This window comes from Anabrus simplex, chromosome 6 (assembly GCF_040414725.1).
Source record: "Anabrus simplex isolate iqAnaSimp1 chromosome 6, ASM4041472v1, whole genome shotgun sequence".
Taxonomy (NCBI): Eukaryota; Metazoa; Arthropoda; class Insecta; order Orthoptera; family Tettigoniidae; genus Anabrus; species Anabrus simplex.
Window position 1 is genome coordinate 201,354,873 of NC_090270.1, and position 20,855 is coordinate 201,375,727.

At 41.1% G+C, this 20,855-nt stretch overlaps 2 protein-coding genes across 2 annotated transcripts in view; both read left to right on the plus strand.

Moving 5' to 3' along the window:
- The window catches only part of LOC136876305 (long-chain fatty acid transport protein 1), a 299,612-nt gene that overhangs the window by 214,247 nt on the left and 64,510 nt on the right, over nt 1-20,855 (plus strand). The gene's annotated exons all lie outside the window — the stretch shown is intronic.
- LOC136875389 (uncharacterized) lies at nt 18,225-20,283 on the plus strand. The gene has a single exon (XM_068228048.1). It carries the CDS (start codon nt 18,265-18,267, stop codon nt 20,281-20,283), a length of 2,019 nt encoding a protein of 672 aa, XP_068084149.1. The 5' UTR covers nt 18,225-18,264.

The following is a 20,855-nucleotide window of genomic DNA, read 5'->3' on the forward strand; positions in this document are numbered from 1 at the left end:
GTTCACCACATACAGTAGGTACTCTTTCCTCAGAAACTATAAGTGCTAATGCTTTGACCTTTTCAGTGATTGTAAATAAAAAGTTGGTAGATGTTTATGTGAAGAATAGTTATTCAGATATTCATACATTGTAGGACATGTGTTTTTAATAGGGGCTGCATGGCCGAGGCGGTAAAGGCGTGCTCGGTTCACCCGGAAGGACGTGGGTTCGATTTCCCGCCAGGAAGTCGAAAAATTTAAGAAATGATATTTCCACTTCCGGAGGTGCACATGGCCCTGAGGTTCAGTCAGCCTGCACAAAAAATGAGTACCAGGTTAATTCCGGGGGGCAAAGATGGCCGGTCATAAAGCTAATCACTCTACCCCAACAAGTGCCGAGGTTACGGATAGTGGGAGCATTTACCTTCCACCGCTCCCAGGGCCTTCGTGGTCTCTACAGAGATGACTTGATGTGTTTTTAATATATTATTCTGTTACCAAAATTCAAATCACCGTAGCAATTTTATTTTGCCCATATTTCCATAATTCTTAATAATATTGAAGGCAAGTAGGCCTATGTATATGTTAATCCTGTAAATGACTAGACTGATATAATTTGTTTGTTTGTTTGTTTGTTTGTTTATCAACCCGAAGGCTGGTTGGATCCTCAAATAGCACCACCAAAGGTTATGCAATTAAATTGACACCACTAAATCTGATGGTGTAGCACCAAAATGAGGCTTGATAGGCAGGTTAAGTACTAGGGTAGTTTGCCATTGCCGTCTTCACTGGGCCAGAAAGTGCTATTACAGCACAACTGACCCTATGTGTAACACTTTTCATAACACTCATAAACACTGGTCGTGCTCAGAATGTCATTACTCAGCAGTTTCAATTCTGTTACAGCCATAAATAAGACTGGGATTTCGGTGAAAGTTACATTTTACTTTTGCCTGTGCCAATTGACAGATGAAAAAATAATGCCTCCATCAAGAAATAGCAATAGGAGCGGCATCATCAGTAGTTACGCCGTAATACTTCCTATTTCAGGAGAGAATTAGAATTTGCTTTACGTCGCACTGACACAGGCAGGTCTTATGGCGACGATGTAATAGGAAAGGCCTAGGAATGGGAAGGAAGCGACTGTGGTCTTAATTAAGGTACAGCCCCAGCATTTTCCTGGTGTGAAAATGGAAAACCACGGAAAACCATCGTCAGGAATGCCGACAGTGGTGTTCAAACCTAGTATCTTCTGAATGCAAGCTGGTAGTTACGTGACCCAAGCCGAGCGGCCACTTGATCGGTATATTTCAGGAGATACAATTAACTTTTGCCCATGACTGTACAGTACTGATGTCATTTTTGTCAATTGAGGCGACTTGTACTCTATCTTGTAATCAGTGATGGGAAAAGTATTATATAAAAGTAGCTGTGCTCAATTACAGTTACTTGAGAACTCTTTTACTCATTTATTTTTTCAGTAATAAGTAAAATTACAATTATTTCACAGAACATGAGTCTTCAGGAAATTCAATCATTGACTTCTTTTCACATGAGGATGGAATGATACAAAGTTTACGAGGGGAAAAATACATTACTCCATTTTGTGTTTCCAGACATAAAGTGGTTTTCATTACTAGGCGAGACTAAAATTTTCACAATGATCGCTTTCAAGCAAGTTTACATGTCACATTAGTATTTTCATTATTTTGAGGATAACTAATTCTGAATATTACTAGATAAAATTGGTTTAAACTTCAAGTTGGAAGTGCCCATGGGACTTGATGTGCTGAAAAATTTTTGTATCCAAGAGTATATACTTTCTCCTAAATTAGGTATACTCAGCATGCAGCCTGCGGGCCACGTGCGGCCGGGCGGCCCGCGAAGGCATTGCATTTGGCCCCTTGGCCGAATTTTGATCATGGGCGTTTCAGCGTGTGATTTTCTTAACGACAAGAAACGTAGTGAACAAGAATTTTGTCTTAATTTACAGAGAAAGGAGGTAAATCTATAAGAAAAATCTCTGAACTCTGACGTTATCATACTTTTACTGGGCTATAACAAAGTTCCATGATGCATATTCCCACTTTAAACGCAGGGAAGGAAAAGAGTTTCTCTGTTCGTTGGAATTAAAGCTGCAGTGCTTGCTCGAACAGTGGAAGGCTTCCTGCATTCCACTGGGGATTATTTTTGCTTCAGGAACAATGGAAAAGGGATAATTCTGATATATATATAAAGAAGGTATTTCAGTTTTTAAAGAATACACATCAAGCGTCATTTTGACTAACAAGCACAAATCTATATATATCAAATTCGATGGAGTATTACGGCAGGAAAATATTTCAAATTTAATGAAAGTTCTCACCGCTCAAAAATCGTCACGAAACATATTGAGGAAAATATAGCTGCGTTTCACGCTGACTATAGAGCTGCACGTTTATGAGCAACAAAAGGGAAACTATTTTCTGATGGGGAGTTTGTGAAGAACTGTATGCTTTCTGTAATAGAAACAACCGATAAATTCGGTCAGCTTATGGTGGAGCGCAGTGACGAGAAGAACAGAATAACTTGAGGCTTATTTGTAATCACAACTACGCGTAAAATCGATTTCTTTCGTGTACTTTTCTTTGGATGAAAGTAAAAACTTTCAATTGTTAGTCGTGGCGTTGTCAAAGCGTGTGAATTTACTGATGTGCTGGCATCTGTAAGAAACGCCCATGGATTAAAACAAACGAAGATAAGTTTTTCCAACCCAGTGAAACATTGAAGGATCTCTATTTAGGATGGGATGTATTGGCAATCATAACAGCAGATGGAGCAGGGAATATAAATGGTACAAACACCGGACTAAGTGGAAGAATATACGAACTTACTAACAGATATACTGATATGCCTCTTAAATTACACTGTATTCTTCATCAACAAGTGCTGTGGGAATGAACACTGTTACATCTATAGTTAATTATACTCGGTCACAAGGACTCAGCCATCAGGAATTTCAGCAATTTCCGGCTGAAATTCTTCTGAATATGGCGATGTAATTTATCGTAGTGAAGTACGCTGGCTTAGTCGTGGTAATAGTTTGAAACGCTCCTTTCATCTTCGTGAAGAAATAAGCACATTTATGAAACGAAGCTGAAAGAGGTGGCAGAATTGGGCAACGAGAACTAGATGTAGGATTACGGAAAGACGAGCACAAAATCCTTCAAAACTATGACTTTTTGTGCTGAAATTGCTAGCTTATTATGTTGGGAATCTAGTTCCCCAAAAAGGATTTAGTTGAATTCAATACCTAAGTGCACTAAATTCCTAAGACATGCGCGTCAGGTGCAACGCTCTCTTTTTCATGCATTGCCTTTCTTTCATCTTCGCTGAACTCTCTACGTCTGTCTGGCCAGGCAGTTGGCAGTATCGCACTTAGGAGTATTGAAGAAGGCTGTGAATCGTCATTTCCGGTTGGTCAAGCATGGCCATTACCGTGGAAAGTTTGTTTTACTTTGGGAGATATAGTGCTAGTTTTTTTTTTTTTTTTTTTTTTTTTGCTAGTTGCTTTACGTCGCACCGATAGAGACAGGTCTTATGGCGACGATGGGATAGGAAAGACCTAGGAATGGGAAGGAAGCGGCCGGGGCCTTAAGGTACAGCCCCAGCATTTGCCTGGTGTGAAAATGGGAAACCACAGAAAACCATTTTCAGGGCTGCCGACAGTGGGGTTGGAACCCACTATCTCCCGGGTGCGAGCTCACAGCTGCGTGCTCCTAACCGCAGGACCAACTCGCCCGGTGAGAGAGAGATAGTGCGAGGTTCCGTGTTGTGAAATTCTATTGTCACATCCTGGACTTCCTTTTCTCATGGCGACAACCGGGTGTGTCGATATAAGAATTGTGTGTGTTAAAGGTGGTGGCGGGTCGGGGAGGTTCGGGTGGACATGGAGGTGAAATAGGGAATAATCTTGTCCCCCGTTCGTTAAGAAATCTTCCTCCCGGTCAGCTCATAAATTAATTAATTAGAGCACCCTTGTCGTAAAGTAATCAGTATATCACCAGTAGCCTGGGCTTCACACATCAGGTTCCACTAAGAAATTAAACTTGGAGTTGTACGTTCTAAACTTACATTTTATGTACAATCTGAACCAGCAGGACATGGTATCTCATCTCGAAACCTCTCTCACATTGATCAAGATTCGAAACACAGCCCGTTGGTGAGAAGCTAGCTATTAAGAAATTCAACTTTAACGACCTCACCTACGACTGGCTAAATGAGATTTAGCCAGTTATTTATTGCTTACATTCATCTTGTTTATGGGATGAAATATGAAGAATAATATCAGACAGTCTTCAAATACGTTCAGTAGTGTCGGGAGTTTGATTTCAAGACCGGGAGGAAGGTTTAAATAAGGTCATTTTGAGTAGGTAGACCTAAGGAAATACGTATAAAAACATAGCAATATAGCTCGACCTTAACCTAGTTGACGCTCCTGTATTTTTCAGTGTATGCCACTTGTCCGACAGAAGTGTGTACAAGTTGCGTGCGATAACAGAGGTAGGCGTTTGGAACTTCGCAGTCGGGAATGAAATAGCGCTCTTGAATATGTTGTTTTTCTTGTTTTTCACTAGAGTTGAGCCTCTATTGACTGCGTGATAACAACCAGTTTAATTTCAATTTCTAGATCTTGTTGATTGCCAGCATTGAAATCCTGCCAGTCTGTTAGGCTATCAGTCAGTCCCTTATTTCGTTCCCCTTCGTCCTCTGGGCTCTGGTTCTGCTTTAAAACCCCTGGTAGTGTTTGACCAACCATCTAAATCCGTCCCTGTTACTGATCTTGGATGCCGATCCTCCTCAGATCTTTTTCACATTCTTCGAACCATCTTGATTTTTTGGTCTTATAAAATTCCAGTTCTTCTTAGCCGATCTGCCATAGGTCATACGGAAAATATACTTGTAGAATAGCGATCTTTTCTTTTTTAATTGTCGATGTTATTGGCTCTATATTGCTATATAATTCCGTCATAAATCTCAATCGTACCTGCCTGTCAACCCATTTGTTGCCCAAAATCTTTCGTAATATCCTGCGTTCTACTTTAAGAAGCTTGAGTTTTGTTCGTAGAATCTGGTAAGTAATCTTCTGGTTGCCTCGTTTAGATGTTAGGAAACTTAACTCCGTACTGTACATCGTTAACTGTTTGATATACAGTGTTACTTGTGGTGACAGATGTAAGTAATCACAGTCTATTGGGGCTAGGCATGAGAAATATATCCCGGAACTTGAAGTAAGGTATTATCCCCCAGTGTTCTTCCAATGGTAGTGTTCGATGAGTAAAAGGACACTGTAAGAAGCTGTGTCTGGGTTAATGATTTTTTTTTTTTTTGCTAGTTGCTTTACGTCGCACCGACACAGAAGGTCTTATGGCGACGATGGGGCAGGAAAGGCCTAGGAATGGGGAGGAAGTGGTTGTGGCCTTAATTAAGGTACAGCCCCAGCTGTCGCTGAGGTGTGAAAATGGGAAACCACGGAAAACTATCTTCAGGGCTGCCGACAGTGGGGCTTGAACCCACTATCTCCCGGATGCGAGCTCACAGCTGCGCGCTCCTAACCGCACGGCCAACTCGCCCGGTGATAATGATTTAACGTTACTCCAATTGCTGTAGATTTTAAGAGATGTCATTGTGTCGATTTTGTCCTTGAGAAGTTCTTTAACGTGCCGGAAGCCAGTGACACTGAGTTGTCACATTTGAACACCTTTATATAGAATCAGACTGGCTATGATGGAAACAGAGCCGACTGCGCCACTGAAGTTAGCTCGAATGACTAATATTTGAATGATATTAATATACTAATTCCTCTCGTATTATGTGCAGCATAGTACGCTTACTTTGTGACAGGGTGCGTGACTGATACATCGTAATCTTCTATACTGTGCAAGTAAATAAACGTAAATCAAATATTTTTACTTGAAAATAAATGTAAACGCTTAAAAAATATCGGAATACAACAGAGGCCATGCTAGTGCTAATTAACAAAATAAAGTTGTTAAATTCTTAATTTCTCAGTAGTTGCTTAATGGTGTTGAATAAAACCAAGATTTTACTTTGACTTCTTGCAACTGCTAGGAATATTTCAAGTGAGACTATGAACATACTACAAGTATAAGCACAAATCAAATACTCTAAACAAACACAAGTAGGAGAAAAGCTATTTATGTTTGTAAAGATCAGTTGAGTCCTACTACTCTAGACAAACAAAATCACGTGCATTTTCTCAGATGAGACCCTGGTGTAATTTTTCAGAACGAAATTAAATTCAATACCTCTCTTGACATATACCAGCACATGAAGAATGTAAACCAACTGGTTAGCTCACCGCTTATTTTCGATCAGAATTTAAATACTCAACGAGTATATTTGGCGACAGCTGGGATACCCGTTCCAGTATGCACCTCTTCTTATCAAAGTGACAGCAACATTTACAACGTCATAAAAAGCTCTGTTAAGGAAATAATCGGATTACCAACAGATGCCCCAGATGCCGTGGTGTATGCAGCAGGCAGCCTAAGAGGACTTGGGGCACAGTGGGAAGCCTTCATTTAACATATACGCATGTATCCATAAGGCTGATGACTGTAGGGAACCAATACATATACCAGGGAGTTTCAAACCGAAATGAATCACTGTCTCCAGCGCTTACCGCTCAACTTAGATTAAGCTGAACATCTCGGAAACTCTAATGCTAACTCTATCTGTCCGAAATCGCTTCGTGAAGATTTTTTTCAGAAACTGGACCTTGCTGCCATCTAAGAGGAAACGACTAATGTTCTTTTCTCATTGGAAGAAAAGCAAATCCTGCGTAAGCAATAATAAAGGAATGTCATGTGAGCAATGGACGGACGTAATTAAAATGAATGTCAATGTCATTCCTGTTCGAACTCTTGCTGGAAGGAGCCTTATTACACCCCGTTGCAGAAGATGTGACGAGTTTGAAACACTTCCTCATGTATTAGGGTTTTGTTCCAAGGGAGAGCTAATGAGAATCATTAAAAGCCAACTTACGTAATTCGTTAAAGTATTCGATAATGTGTTTTCAACTTACGAGTCAGTATTATTCTCTTAAGTCTGTGAAATGTCAGTGAACCATGCGAAAAATTCCCTATTTCACAACATGTAGAAGCCACGATGTATACATCTGCTTTGTGTGAGGAAAGGCGAGAGGGTCAGAAGCAACTCTCATCTTTTCGGTCGCAATATCCGAACACCAGAGAGAAATAATCGAGTGTCAAAATTACAATTTACGGTCACATCAAGTATAGCACTTACTTTTAATGCCAACTTTTGAATATTTGTAGTGCCTATGATAGTACCTAATTGTCTAAAACGACACTGGTCGTCATTCATCTTACTCTCCATCAGTGATCGGACCTCTTTTCCAAAATGCCTGTGAACACCTTGCCTGTTATACTGATCAATGAAATATCTCGATAGTTGTTTCAGTATTTCCTGTTCCCCTGCTTATAGATAGATGCAATTCCTGCTTTCGACCAATCAGAAGGTAGGCCTACCTTACATTCCATGCTAATCCTATTACACTCCGAAGCCCTGTATTCCCACTATATTTCACCATTTAAGGTCTAATTTAATCTATTCTTGCTGTTTTATGACAATGTATCGGTATTTTATGTACAATCCTTTCCACTTCCTCGAAGGTGGAAAACTGCAGCCTTGTCTAACCTCCGTAACTACTGTACTTTGAACCTGGAATTCATTCCACAATCAATTGTCACAGCAGCCAGACCTTTGACTGCTGTAATAACCTACTCCTAATCTCATAATCTCCCAGTACGGCAAACATATTTTTCCCTTGGTATTCTACTATAAGCGTCCGACTTATTGGCTGAACGGTGAACGTTGAGGCCTTCGGTTCAGAGGGTCCCAGCTTCGATTCCCGGCCGGGTCGGCGATTTTAATCACGTCTGATTAATTCTTCTGGCTTGGGGACTGGGTGTTTGTGTTTGTTCCAACACTTTACTCTTCATATTCAAACAACACACTATACTACCAACCACCACAGAAACACGCAATAGTTATTGTATCTCTCCATATAGGGTTAGCGCCAGGAAGGGCATCCGGCCATAAAACAGGGCCAAATCCACCTGTGTGACGTAGTTCGCACCCGCGACGCCACAGATGTGAGAAAAGCGGAATAATAATAAGATGATTCTACCGTAAGCCTTTTCTAGATCTACGAAACATAACTGTCTATTCCTTAAGTATCATTTTCTAAATCACTTGACGCATACTGAAAATCTGGTCCTGACAGCTGTGCTGAAAACCTGTAATCTAATGTCTTCAAATGTGAAAAGAGGTTTGAGTGTAATATGAAAATGAAGGTTTCCAAGACTAAAGCGATGGCAGTAAGGAAGAAATCTAAGAAGACAATGTCAGGTCGGAAATATAAAACTAGACCAGGTAAATCATCTCATATATTTTGGATGTGTATTTTCCAAGATAGTAACATAGGAAGTACTATGAACAACTGAATAAAGGTGCAGTAAAGCTAATGCAGTGAACTCACGGTTGCAATAAACGGTATGCCGTAAGAAAGAAGTCAGCTCCCGGACGAAACTGTCTTTATAGCGACCTGTTTTCAGACCGACTTTGTTGTACGGGAGTGAAAGCTGGGTGGGCTGATGATATCGTATCCATAAGTTAGAAGTAACAAGTATGAAAGTAACGAGAAAGATTGGTGGTACACACAGGTGAGAACAATAGCAGGAAGGTACATGAAAAGAGGGGGTAATAGCTAAGTTGCGAATGAACTCGAAGGATGAAACGGTACGCATCAACCTGCTTCGGTGATGGGGTCATGAGAGGCGAATGGATGGGGGTAGGTGATGTAGGAGAATACGGGTCCCGTCATCAAAGGTAAGAGAAGTAGAGGAAGACCAATGCGACGATGGTTAGACTTATTTTTTAATTATGTAAAGATTAGAGATGTGTAACTAAACGAGGCCACGGAGCTAGTTACCGATAGAGATTGTGGAGGCGTGTAGTTAATTCACAGAGGCTTGCAGATTGAACGCTGAAAGACATAACAGCCTAAAATGAAGATGGGATTCGCAGCGTGCTAATATACATATTAACACGAACCACACACTGTTAAGCATTCCTAAAGGCTAAAAAACTACGCTTGAATTCAATCACGCAAGTTGACCACAGGATACGAGCTCCTGAAGAACTACATTGTCCAGCTGACCAAGGAGAGGAGAAATAGATTCTATTCCTTTCTTACCGGGCGAGTTGGCCGTGCGGTTAGGAGCGTGCAGCTGTGAGCTCGCATCCGGGCGATAGTGGGTTCGAACCCCACTGTCGGCAGCCCTGAAGATGGTTTTCCGTGGTTTCCCATTTTCACACCAGGCAAATGCTGGGGCTGTACCTTAAGGCAACGGTCGCTTCCTTCCCATTCCTAGGCCTTTCCTGTCCCATCGTCGCCATAAGACCTATATGTGTCGGTGCGACGTAAAGCAAATAGCAAACATTATTATTATTATTATTATTATTATTATTATTATTATTATTATTATTATTATTATTGGGAAAGGTGTCAGAATTCCCAATAATTTCAATACCTTACCGAAAAAAAAATACTACCCTAAACTAGGAAGCATTCAAAACAATGCAGGCTGCGGGCTGCGACAATGGCATGTATGGCGTATAGATTATTTCGAGTGCAAGGTGGTCGTGGACAAAGATAGAGCGTTTGAACGTAGATCACTCAGCACAGCACTGGCGTTGGTAGTATATCACTTCATTATAAAAATATGGAATTGAGTCATTTTGGTATTTAGATCACTTTGCCCTACCATCTTTAATTCTGTTTTATTTAGGGCATTAGATCATGTGGAGATTTGTGATACGATATTTCAGTAACTTACAAAGTTGTAAATATCATCCTTGATAATTGGCATTTTCTTTCATTGTTAATATTCAATGTCCCGTACGCAAAAACACGAATCTCACTTACGTTCCACGGTAAAAATGTGAAAGGATCTAGCCACAATAAGTCACCACTTCACAAAATATGCAATAATTACAACAGCATGGCTGTAAACAGAATGTAGGCTAACTAGATTTTGGCTGTCACAAGCAATATTTTGTCCATCAATTCAGGCTCACTACTACTACTTTAACGGCCATAGCCGTGTTGAAACACCGGATCCCGTGAGATCTCCGAAGTTAAGCAACATTGGGCGTGGTCAGGAGTTGGATGGGTTGCCACGCGCTGTTGGTGGGGGGTAAGGGAATGGAGGAGCGGAAAGGAACTGGCCACCCTACCGCACGTAAACTCCGGCTCAGGAACACCTCTGCGGAGGTTCGGACCTGCCTTCGGGCAGAATAACCCTTACCTTACCTACTACTACTTTCGTTTGGTTGCTGCTAGCGTGGTGTAAGGCAGACCCTCCAGCGAGTGTGGGTGGCTTCTGCTGTGTATAGGAAACTGCGTATTATTGTGCAGGAGAGTTGTGTTGTGTATGGTGTAATACAGGTATACAAGGCCTGGAAGAACGGGCGATTTTCCGCCAGAATAGCGGGACTCTAGGTTTCTAGTCTTACCGGTAGATGTCAGGGTTATGGGCTGTTGTCAGTGAATTAGAGTCGTAACTTAGTATAAGATTCACATTAAATATATGATATGTTTGCAGTTTATTAATGGTTTGCGTGGTGTCTTTCGGCGTGCTATAGCTGTACGAATTATAGAACCCATATAGATGCATCATGTTATCGTTTTTCCTTCATTAATTATAACTTCAATAATGTTACACCTTATTCAGTCTATAAGTTGGTTTCGATCCGATTGGTTATTTTGAAGGTTTTTTTTTTTTTGCTCCGACACAGATAGGTCTTATGGCGACGATGGAACATGAAAGGCCTAGGAATGGGAAGGAAGCGGCCGTGGCCTTAATTAAGGTACAGCCCCAGCATTTGCCTGGTGTGAAAATGGGAAACCACGGAAAACCATCTTCAAGGCTGCCGACAGTGGGATTCGAACCCACTATCTCCCGGATGCGAGCTCACAGCTGCGCGCTCCTAACCGCACGGCCAACTCGCCCGGTATGTTTTGAAGTTTTATGATGCTTGTTGTTTAAAGGGGCCTAACATACAGGTCATTGGCCCCTATTTATTTTTAATTTATTCAAATAATTTATAATTGACTGAGCAGAGTGGCCTTCAATTCAACAGCGACTAGGTTAGCTAGCCTTGCAGCTCTGCAGTCGGGAGGCGCAGTGTCTGTTTCCCACCGTCGGCGAACCTGAGAATGGTTTTCCGTGGTTTTCCATTCTCCTGCACTAAGGCGAATTTTTGGACATATCTTTTTATAGGCCACGGGCTCCACCCTATTTCCATCTCCGCACCATAAATCTCCTTGGCCTGAGAAAGTGCGTAGCCCTCTAGGAGGCCCGCCTTACTCCATCAGGGCATAAAATGAAAACGTTTAATAGTAGTAAAAATGTATAGGTTGTTTCTTCGTCTACTTCTGTACCAAAACACTAAGATTACCTTTAGTATTGTTACGGCAGCCACGAATAGTGTGGTGTTACTGTCAATACTGTGATCATTATTGCAGGGCCAAGTCCTGTAATGTACATTTCGTGCACAATGTGGGAATGTGAGTAAAGTATTAAAAATGATGCACTGCTTTGTTTCAAGATGTACTTCAAACAGTGCAAAGAAAGAAAAAAATGTGACGTTCCATCTGTTTCTTACTGGTCCAACCTTAATAGAGAAGTGGAAAATTGCCGTTTTGAGGTAAGGCAAAAAGCTAGGTTTTTTTTAATGGTTACCAACAATACCGTTGAAAGTGTATAGCAAGCATTTCCTTGAATGTGATTTTAGTGTTAGCCTCACAAAGAATAGGCTTCTTCCAAATAAAATATCATCCATATTTAGTGGTTACCCCACTCATAAACAAATGTGCCAAACGCAGAAGTGATCCTACCCCAGATTAGATTCATCTAAACCAGAAAGAATTTAATCAATGGCAGCTTAAACCTATAGACAGAAACCTCAACCTCCTATTACAAAAGTAGCAATTCTGCTATCCAGCCCAAGTTCAAAATCATCCCGAAGAGCTAAAACAACAGAAACAGAAGGAAATCTATCTTGCTGACGAAGTCAATTGATATAAGAAAGTAATTCATAAGCTTCGACAGAACTGAAGGAATTAAAATCTGAGAAGAAGGCGAAAACAACAAAATCCGGAAGAAAGTAGATCAGCTAGACCCTGTACGGAAATAAAAACGTCATATTTGGTGTGACTACTACGAAAAAAAAACCCTGTTTTGTGGCATAGAAAAGCACCTAATGGTCATATTTTAATTAGATGGTCGCTTAAAACTTCCAGACAGGAAAACATTAAAAATTACCTTGGCTACACTAATGAAGAGACTGGAACATCTTGAAAATTTAAACGATTCTTCAAAATATTATAGACCGACAGGTACGAAATAAGTGTTATGTGATATAAACCGATTTGTTTGTTGTAAATTTTCCCTTCCTTGTAGCATTTTTATGACTTTATCAGGTGAATATCAATACACTTGTGTTTTTCCCAAGGGCATTGTGTAGGTCAGCCCATAAAGATGACATCTAGCGGCGTATTTTGAAACTCGCCGCGACCGCATCAGCTGGCCAGCATTTCCAGGCCGTTTATATCCCGTAGACAACGGGATGACACAAACACCTAGTCCCAAGCCAAGGGAATTAACCGTTTACGGTTACAATCCCTCGACCCGGCCGGGAATTGAACCTGGGGCCTCAAGGAGCGAAGACCAAGACGCTGACCGTTCAGCCATGAAACTGGACAAAATTCTGTATTGGAATGATTAAATAACTACTTAACATTTTAAAAGTGAATCGTCATAAGTTATAGTAATTAAAGGCGCATTATCAAAACGTGGACCTGATAATCACGTTGTTTTACCCCTTAAAACAACACAATCAGTTACCGTTATCAGAGTGCAGCAACCAAATAATCTTTATAGTGAAGAAAATAACGTAAATAATACATTTTTAGCTATTGTAAATAATCTCTGGAGGGGCATGAACAGTTTTTACTTTCATATTGTCATTTATACTTTAAACCTATTAACCGAGTTTGCTGTGTTGTACGACTGCGTTGCTATAACTTGACATTCGGGAAATGTTAAGTTCGAATTCCACCATCGACAGCCCTGAAGATAATTTTCCATGGTTTCCCATTTTCACGCTAGGCAAATGCTGGGGGGTATACCTTAATTATGGCCACGACTTTTCCTCTCCAGCGATAGGGAACTCGTGCACGCTGATTGGCTGCCTCCAAGGCCGGAATTTCCTATATATAGTGAGCCAGTGTTCGAATTGATGTCAGGTTTTACATGTAGGCTCTTTCTTCTTTCTGCCTATGTGGTTTTTCCCTGACCCTTCAATACCATACCTTAACACTATCCAACCAATACAAACTTTGCCGTGGTAGCGAGTCTGACTCGGAAACCGGCAGATACTCCTTGTATCACCTCCCACTCCTCCCTGCTATCTCTTTCTTCTTCTTAGAAATAATAGCATGTCGGAGGCCATGTAGATTGAGTCGATGGTCACGCGGGGGGAGCGGGCTTCGGGGGCCCCCCCGAAAGAAAAAAAAAACAAAAGAATTGATTCTGTATCCTGAAATCTGTCGGTCTTGGTCTATCTGTCTGCGAGCAGCCTATCTGGTTGACGTCCCCCGGTTTCTGGGATGGCACTCTCCTCGGGTAAGCACTCTTGAATTCCGTTCCTGCTAAAATTTCCGTAATGTTCCGATTTGCTTTTCATACAGGAGTCTGCCCTAACCTCGCCTAGATTCACCAAATTAGTTACTTATGACGCCTTAGTTTTTCAGCTGGTCTTACCTGTTCGTTTCCGAGGCATTCCCATTTCTTGTTTCACTAAAATATGTAGATTGTAGTTCTGTATCACTTTAGGTACGCTAGATTTTGGATAACTCTTTTCACATCACTGTAAATTGCATTGTACAACTGCAACTGCATTGGTAACTAAATGTATAGTTGATTTGAAATTTGAATTCACACTTCTACGAAATAAGCTATGTATATCACTGAACTTATAACTCGTAACTTCGTATTGTATTTGGAATGTATTTGTAAAATTATTCTGTAAATATTTTTCAAATCTAAGGATCACGGCGATTTATTTTCGGAATCCGCAATCTAAGCCATGTCCATGCCTTTGATAGGTTCCCAGCCCTTTTCATCTTCCCGGTTGTTGTCCACTAGTTGGCCCTACTGATGTTTACGTACATGTTTTGTTGGAGATGCGCGTAATGCCAGCTACAGTTTTTCCGAGTGTGTAGTGCACTGCCTGCTCGATCTGCATCGGATGGCTGCTTATACTGCCTGCTCATTACAACATTTTAACATGGCACTAAATGAAACACTCCGTTTACAAATACCCACAACAGGTGGCAGCACCAACCGGCTCCAGACCTGTCGGAATGAAAGCGGGAAATAGGATAGACTGTACTTGTTTTCAGTGAAAATGGTGTACTGCTGCGTGCCTTTCTGCAAATCAAAGAAAGGGAAACCAGAATGCCGTTCATTCCATTCCATTCATTCCATGATATTCCTTCAAGTTCACAATTGCGTCGAAAGTGGTTAAGTATTATATCCAGGGAAGGAAACAGCAAGGGAAGTAAATGGATTCCTTCTGATTATTCCGTGGTTTGCATTCTACATTTCGCAAATGACTATTTCAAAGTGACCAGCAAAACGCAAAAATTAAAAACAGGATCTGTACCCAGCCTTTTCCCTGATTATCCAGCTTATAAACAACCGCTAATTTCAGCGATGATTAAGAGAAGAGATTCAAGCACACAGACGTCTAACAAGAGCTCTTCAAACACCATTGCAGAAAATGGTAAGCGTAAGGTTTGAAGTATTACATACTAAGTAATATAATATCTCTGGGGACACTGTACTGTTAATGTGAAGGTACAAAACAGAATAATATGCTGTCATAGATTCCATTGTCCGCCTCTGTGGTGTAGTGGTTAGTGTGATTAGCTGCTAACGCCGGAGGCCCGGGTTCGATTCCCGACTCTGCTACGAAATTTGAAAAGTGGTACGAGGGCTGGAACGGGGTCCACTCAGCCTCGGGGGGTCAACTGAGTAGAGGTGGGTTCGATTCCCACCTCAGCCATCCTGGAAGTGGTTTTCCGTGGTTTCCCACTTCTCCTCCAGGCAAATGCCGGGAGCTTCCTTCACCCTTCCTTGTCTATACCTTCCAAGGCCTCTGTTCAGCATAGCAGGTGAGGCCGCCTGGGCGAGGTACTGGTCATCCTCCCAAGTTTCATCCCCCCGAGCCAGAGTCTGAAGCTCCAGGACACTGCCCTTGAGGCGGTATCCTTCGCTGAGTCCGAGGGAAAAGCCAACCCTGGAGGGTAAGCAGATTAAGATTCCATAACGAGTCTTTTGCTAGCAGTATAAAATCGTGTCAATATACTGCTCTTTTTATTACTATTATTATTTACGCAAGTAGGGCCTATTTAATTAATTGGTTAATTCCAGTGGCTCGGGGGCTGGGGTGTGTGTGGCATTTTCAGCATTAGAAATCATCCTAGGTAGGGCTTTCATCTTCACAGATATGCAAGTCGCCTAATAGGCCGTCTATTATTATTCCCTGAGTATGTACTTGATTTACTGGAAGATTTTCGTGAGCCCCCTGAGTCAGTGTGTGTCACTTCGGAAACTGCTAACCAGGGATTGGTGTGTGGTTATTTAGTGCGTGTAATCGAAGAAAAAACAGAATGCAGCACGTGCTTGAATAACGTTCCTACCTCATTTAATTCATCCCTATTGATAGCTGCGCTAGCCCTAGCAACGATTTATTGGCCTAATTATGAGGCTTCAGAAATTTGTTGAGGCGGCTCTACCGTACTGCAAGTCTGCTCCAGACTATAAAAAACTATGTTCTACTTTCTTTGTGCCAATGTAAATTTCTAAAGTGTTTTAGTAACAATAAGCACCAGGAACTTGTGTCAGAAACTGTGGTGGCCAAAGTCGTGAAACCTCTACTTAGTAATGTAGGGAAGTACCATACAGACAAAGTTTCCAGGTTTTCTTGTTCGTCGAAACCTCTTTCTCGAAAAGTGCTGAAGCTATAACTCTCTACAGCACCACTTTATACGTAAAATTCGTTAATATTTCTCTTACTTTCAGATTTTAAATTTTGCTGGTATGCTTATCTAGTTGTATTTACGCGGTAAATGGGTACGTTTGGTGCTGCCATCTAGCGGCAGATTGTTTGTAAGGCGTGTTACACGTTTGAGTATGGAATGAGCAGGCAGTTTAAGCAGCCATCGGATGCAGATCGAGCAGGCAGTGGTGTAGTGCAACGAGCTAGAATAACATAGAGAGGCGGAAGCGCTGCCTGGGTGAAGCTAATAGAACGAAAGTCCGCCATGTTTCCTGTGGTCACACAAGCAAGGGGGCATGGCCTTTAAATGACGAAAAGTGTATACGCATTTTAGAATCACTGGGGGAGAATTAAAGACCGTTGCCGATAGCTCGAAGCATTAAAGCGAATACCGCCACTTCATCATATTGCGGCACGAGGCCAACATCACGATCAGTTGATTGTAGGGTAGTTCGAAATCATCGCACAGTGACATACGAATAGGCCTCGAAATCGGAACAAGAGCGTTACCCTGCTTGGCTGTTGTGGTTAAGCGTAAATTAGAATAAAAACGATGGACATAAATATTTATTCTGTTCATATTTTAAAAATTATTGCATCCTCATGAGTACTGTGTTCCTTTCTTAATCTGTTTACCCTCCCGGGTTGGTTTTTCCCACGGACTCAGCGACGGATCCCACCTCTACCACCTCAAGGACAGTGTTCTGGAGCGTGAGACATTGGGTCGGGGGATACAACTGTGAGGGAGGGCTGCACCTGCACGTGGAAAACCACGGAAAATCACTTTGAGGATGGCTGAGGTGGGAGTCGAACCCACTTCTACTCAGTTGAACTCCCCAGGCTGATAGAATCCCGTTCCATCCCTCGTGCCCCTTTTCAAATTTCGTGGCGGAGCCGGGAATCGAACCCGGGCTTCCAGGGGTGGCAGCTGCTCATGCTAACCAGTACACCACAGAGGCGGCCCATGAATACTTTACCACAATAATCGTTTAGTGTAATTATTTATTATAATATAGGAGGGATATCATGTTTCTTCCATTACCATATCACACTGGGATTACTAGCTGAAAGGTAAGCTTGAAAGTTGTCCATTATGAAGTGTGGCATAGTTTTAAAAACCAAGGCAACAGACATCTACAATAAAGGCTGTATACATTTCAAAAATAGCAGTAAAATACTGTATTTACCGTACTTAGTGTACGTTTGAACGAAATAAGTGTTCTTTATGGTTACGTTTTCTTGGTGGTGGGCGCTCCATTTCCTTTATTTGTAAATGTGAATGAAAATTAAATAGGGCTGGAAATGTACAGAGCATAAGCAACTGAATTGAGTGGGATACCATTTATCTCTTTTCGCCCTCACAACGCATTGTTCCGTTAATTCCTTGTTCTTTAAACGAAATCTGAAACAAAATTCGACAAATAATTACCGTGGCTATCCGTACTTTCGCTAAGTAAACAATAAAATGGATTTAATTACAAACAGAAATTACAAAAAGGAATCTCGGCTATAATTCAGTAATACTTACTTAAAGTACGATATATCCTTGGTGTTATTACTCCGGTTACAACAACATACGCTGAGCTTACGGCTGGCATTCTTGGAAGTGAGAATCTATGTTTTCACTTCTTAAAACTTAGGGAATTAAATTGGCATGCACGATCTCCCTGTCACCTCAACATATGCTCTCGCGCCAATTCGTTTTGTTTTGACAACCGTTAACATGGCTGCCCCTTATCAACTTGCTTCAAGCAGGGAGCGCTGATGACAGGCATACAGCCCCTCTATGTTATTCTAGCTCGTTGGTGTAGTGATTTCTTATATTGTGTATTGTGCTCTTACCTTCCCCTTTTAACTGTGTTTGTGCCTTGTTTGGTGTTACCACTATTGTAGAGGTAACAAATTGAGTGACGTGTTGGTCATTATTGAGTGCTGTCTAGAAGGCAGCAAATGCTACGCGATCATGCCACGCACCAGACGTGCGCGCAAGAAACAAACGTTTCTGCTTGTATATGGCTCCCTTTGCAGCTGCAGCCACTGCGGTAGATCTACAGACAGACGAAAGGGATGGCGTTGGGACTTGGATCATATGCCCATTCGTGCCTACGTTATGTCTTGATTATTGCTGTAGGCAGTATGATTGTGCTTTTCTATGCACAAGGCAATGTAAACCCAGAACATATGATTCACAGTCTGGTGACGCTGGCGGAACAGAAAAATGACTCTCAACAATTCGGAAAGGAGGGCTATTTAGTCTGGAGCCCAAGCTGCCAGATTCCAGATGTAGAGCCATATCATGAGTCTATCCGCAGCATGCTGCAGCCAGCTGAACCTATTGTGTGCACACGGGACCCACCATTAACCTACACGTCCATGGACAATGCCAGTAACCATGTGTTGCGAGTTGATTCTGCAATGATCGGACGTTACATACCAAAGGGCCGGCGACTCACGTGCTGCTACTCGGTTATTACCCGCTATGACACTCCTGCTGGCCACAACTACACAAAAGAAGCTGATAATCTTTATAATATCAGCAAATGCCAGGATTTTGAGCATGAAGTGTTCTTGAGTCCAGAAGAAGAATTTACTCTCGTTCGGTGTGGTTACTATAAGAATCAAAAAAATAGAACGAAGAAGGAAGTTTATGCAAATACTCATGCAGTAGTTCCCATCAAACCAAGTGTGAAGTTCAAATTAAGAGCAACGAAACCACGTGAAGATGATCAACATCTTAATGTGTTGTTGGTGGGGATAGACTCCATGTCCCGACTGAATTTATTTCGCACCATGCCACGAACAGTGGCTCATTTGAGACACACTGGCTGGGTAGAATTAAAAGGCTACAACAAAATAGGCGATAATACATTTCCAAATTTAAATTCAATTTTGACAGGACTCAGTGTAGAACAATTGACAAAGATCTGTTGGCCAACTAAATCAAGCAAATTGGATGATTGCCCATTTATTTGGAAAGAGTTTCATAATAGAAGTTATGTTACTGCATATGCTGAGGATGAGCCTACGATGAGTACATTTAATTATCATAAGACAGGATTTGTACAGCCCCCAACTGATTATTATCTTAGGCCATACATGCTCGCTGCCATAAACAAATTACCAACAAAGAAGAGGAATAACCTTGATATTTGTTTAGGCCCCAGTTCGACAACAGATCATTTACTACGTTACGCAACAGATTTTGTGACAACCTTCAGGAATACTTTATATTTTGCTCTAATCTGGCTCAGTAATTTTAGCCACAATAATCATAATACTCCTGCAGCAATGGACTTAAGAGTTCTTCAGTTCCTTAATGAACTAATTGATACAGGCGCTCTAAATACAACATTTATAGTGTTCTTCAGTGATCATGGAATACGCTTTGGAAAGATCAGAGAAACATTTGTAGGGTGGCTTGAAGAACGACTTCCTTTCATTTATTTTTGGATTCCAGAATGGTTCAGGAAAAGATACCCTGAGTCATTCCAAAACTTGATAATGAACAGTGATAGACTTACGTCCCCTTATGACTTGCACGATACTTTAAGAGATGTCCTTGAAAAGTCTGAAAATTCTATTGTCAGTCTGTATCATAATGTAACCCCTGAATGTGCAAAGTGCAAAAGTCTATTTTCAGAAGTAATAGAAGACAGATCATGTGAGGATGCTGGTATAGCTCCCTATTGGTGTACGTGCACTCAATATGAGACGTTATCTGTGAAAAGTGAAACAGTTCAGGCTGCTGCCAGATATGTGCTGACAGAGATTCAGATGAAGCTAAAGAAGGTAGGAAATTCTAGTGATGAAGCAAAGTTATGTGCTGAATTACAAATGAGCCGTGTTATAAAAGCCCGTAGTAAAATTCATGGAGACAAGAAGGCAGCAGATCATGATGACTATGTTATCATGTTCGAAACTCTTCCAGGTGAAGGACTATTTGAAGCTACAGTGAGGCACTGGCACGAAAGTAGCATAGAATTCAATATAATGGGCATAGTGAGTAGAATTAATTCATATGCTAGTCACAGTACTTGTGTAAAAGACGCAGAACTTAAGCTCTACTGTTACTGCTCGCCTACGTGATCTATATTTTCGTTTGTGTAATTATCAGTTACCGTATTTCAAGTGGTTCTTACCATCAAACAGACAATATTATTCTGTAAACTACTTATCAATTGTGAAATTGTGGGTTAAATAGCCTATGTGTGTCATATGTAAATTGTTGATTTTGATGTTATAAATCGTAGATTGATAATGTGGGGCCGATGACCTTCGATGTTAGGCCCCTTTAAACAACAAGCATCATCATCATCATCAGCATTGATAATGTGTAAATCAGAACCATGTGAAGTGATCCAACCACGAATGGTTGTTATCTATTCTTCTGTTCCTAGTTACATGTAGATACTATGAATGTATATATTTCAGTCTAAAGAACAATGAAAAAGATGGAAGTATTTCTATTTTCATTAACACATGAATTTTACCAAGATCTTTTTTCACTGTTCTTTACTGCAGAAGTTACCAAGGGTTTTTCTTTCCCAAACAGTGTAATTCTGTACTGACCATGTTGTAAATAAAATATGTTGGACAAAATGTGGGCTGTAAAAAAAAAAAAAAAAAAAAACAACTTTTCCACTCACACTACATAGTTC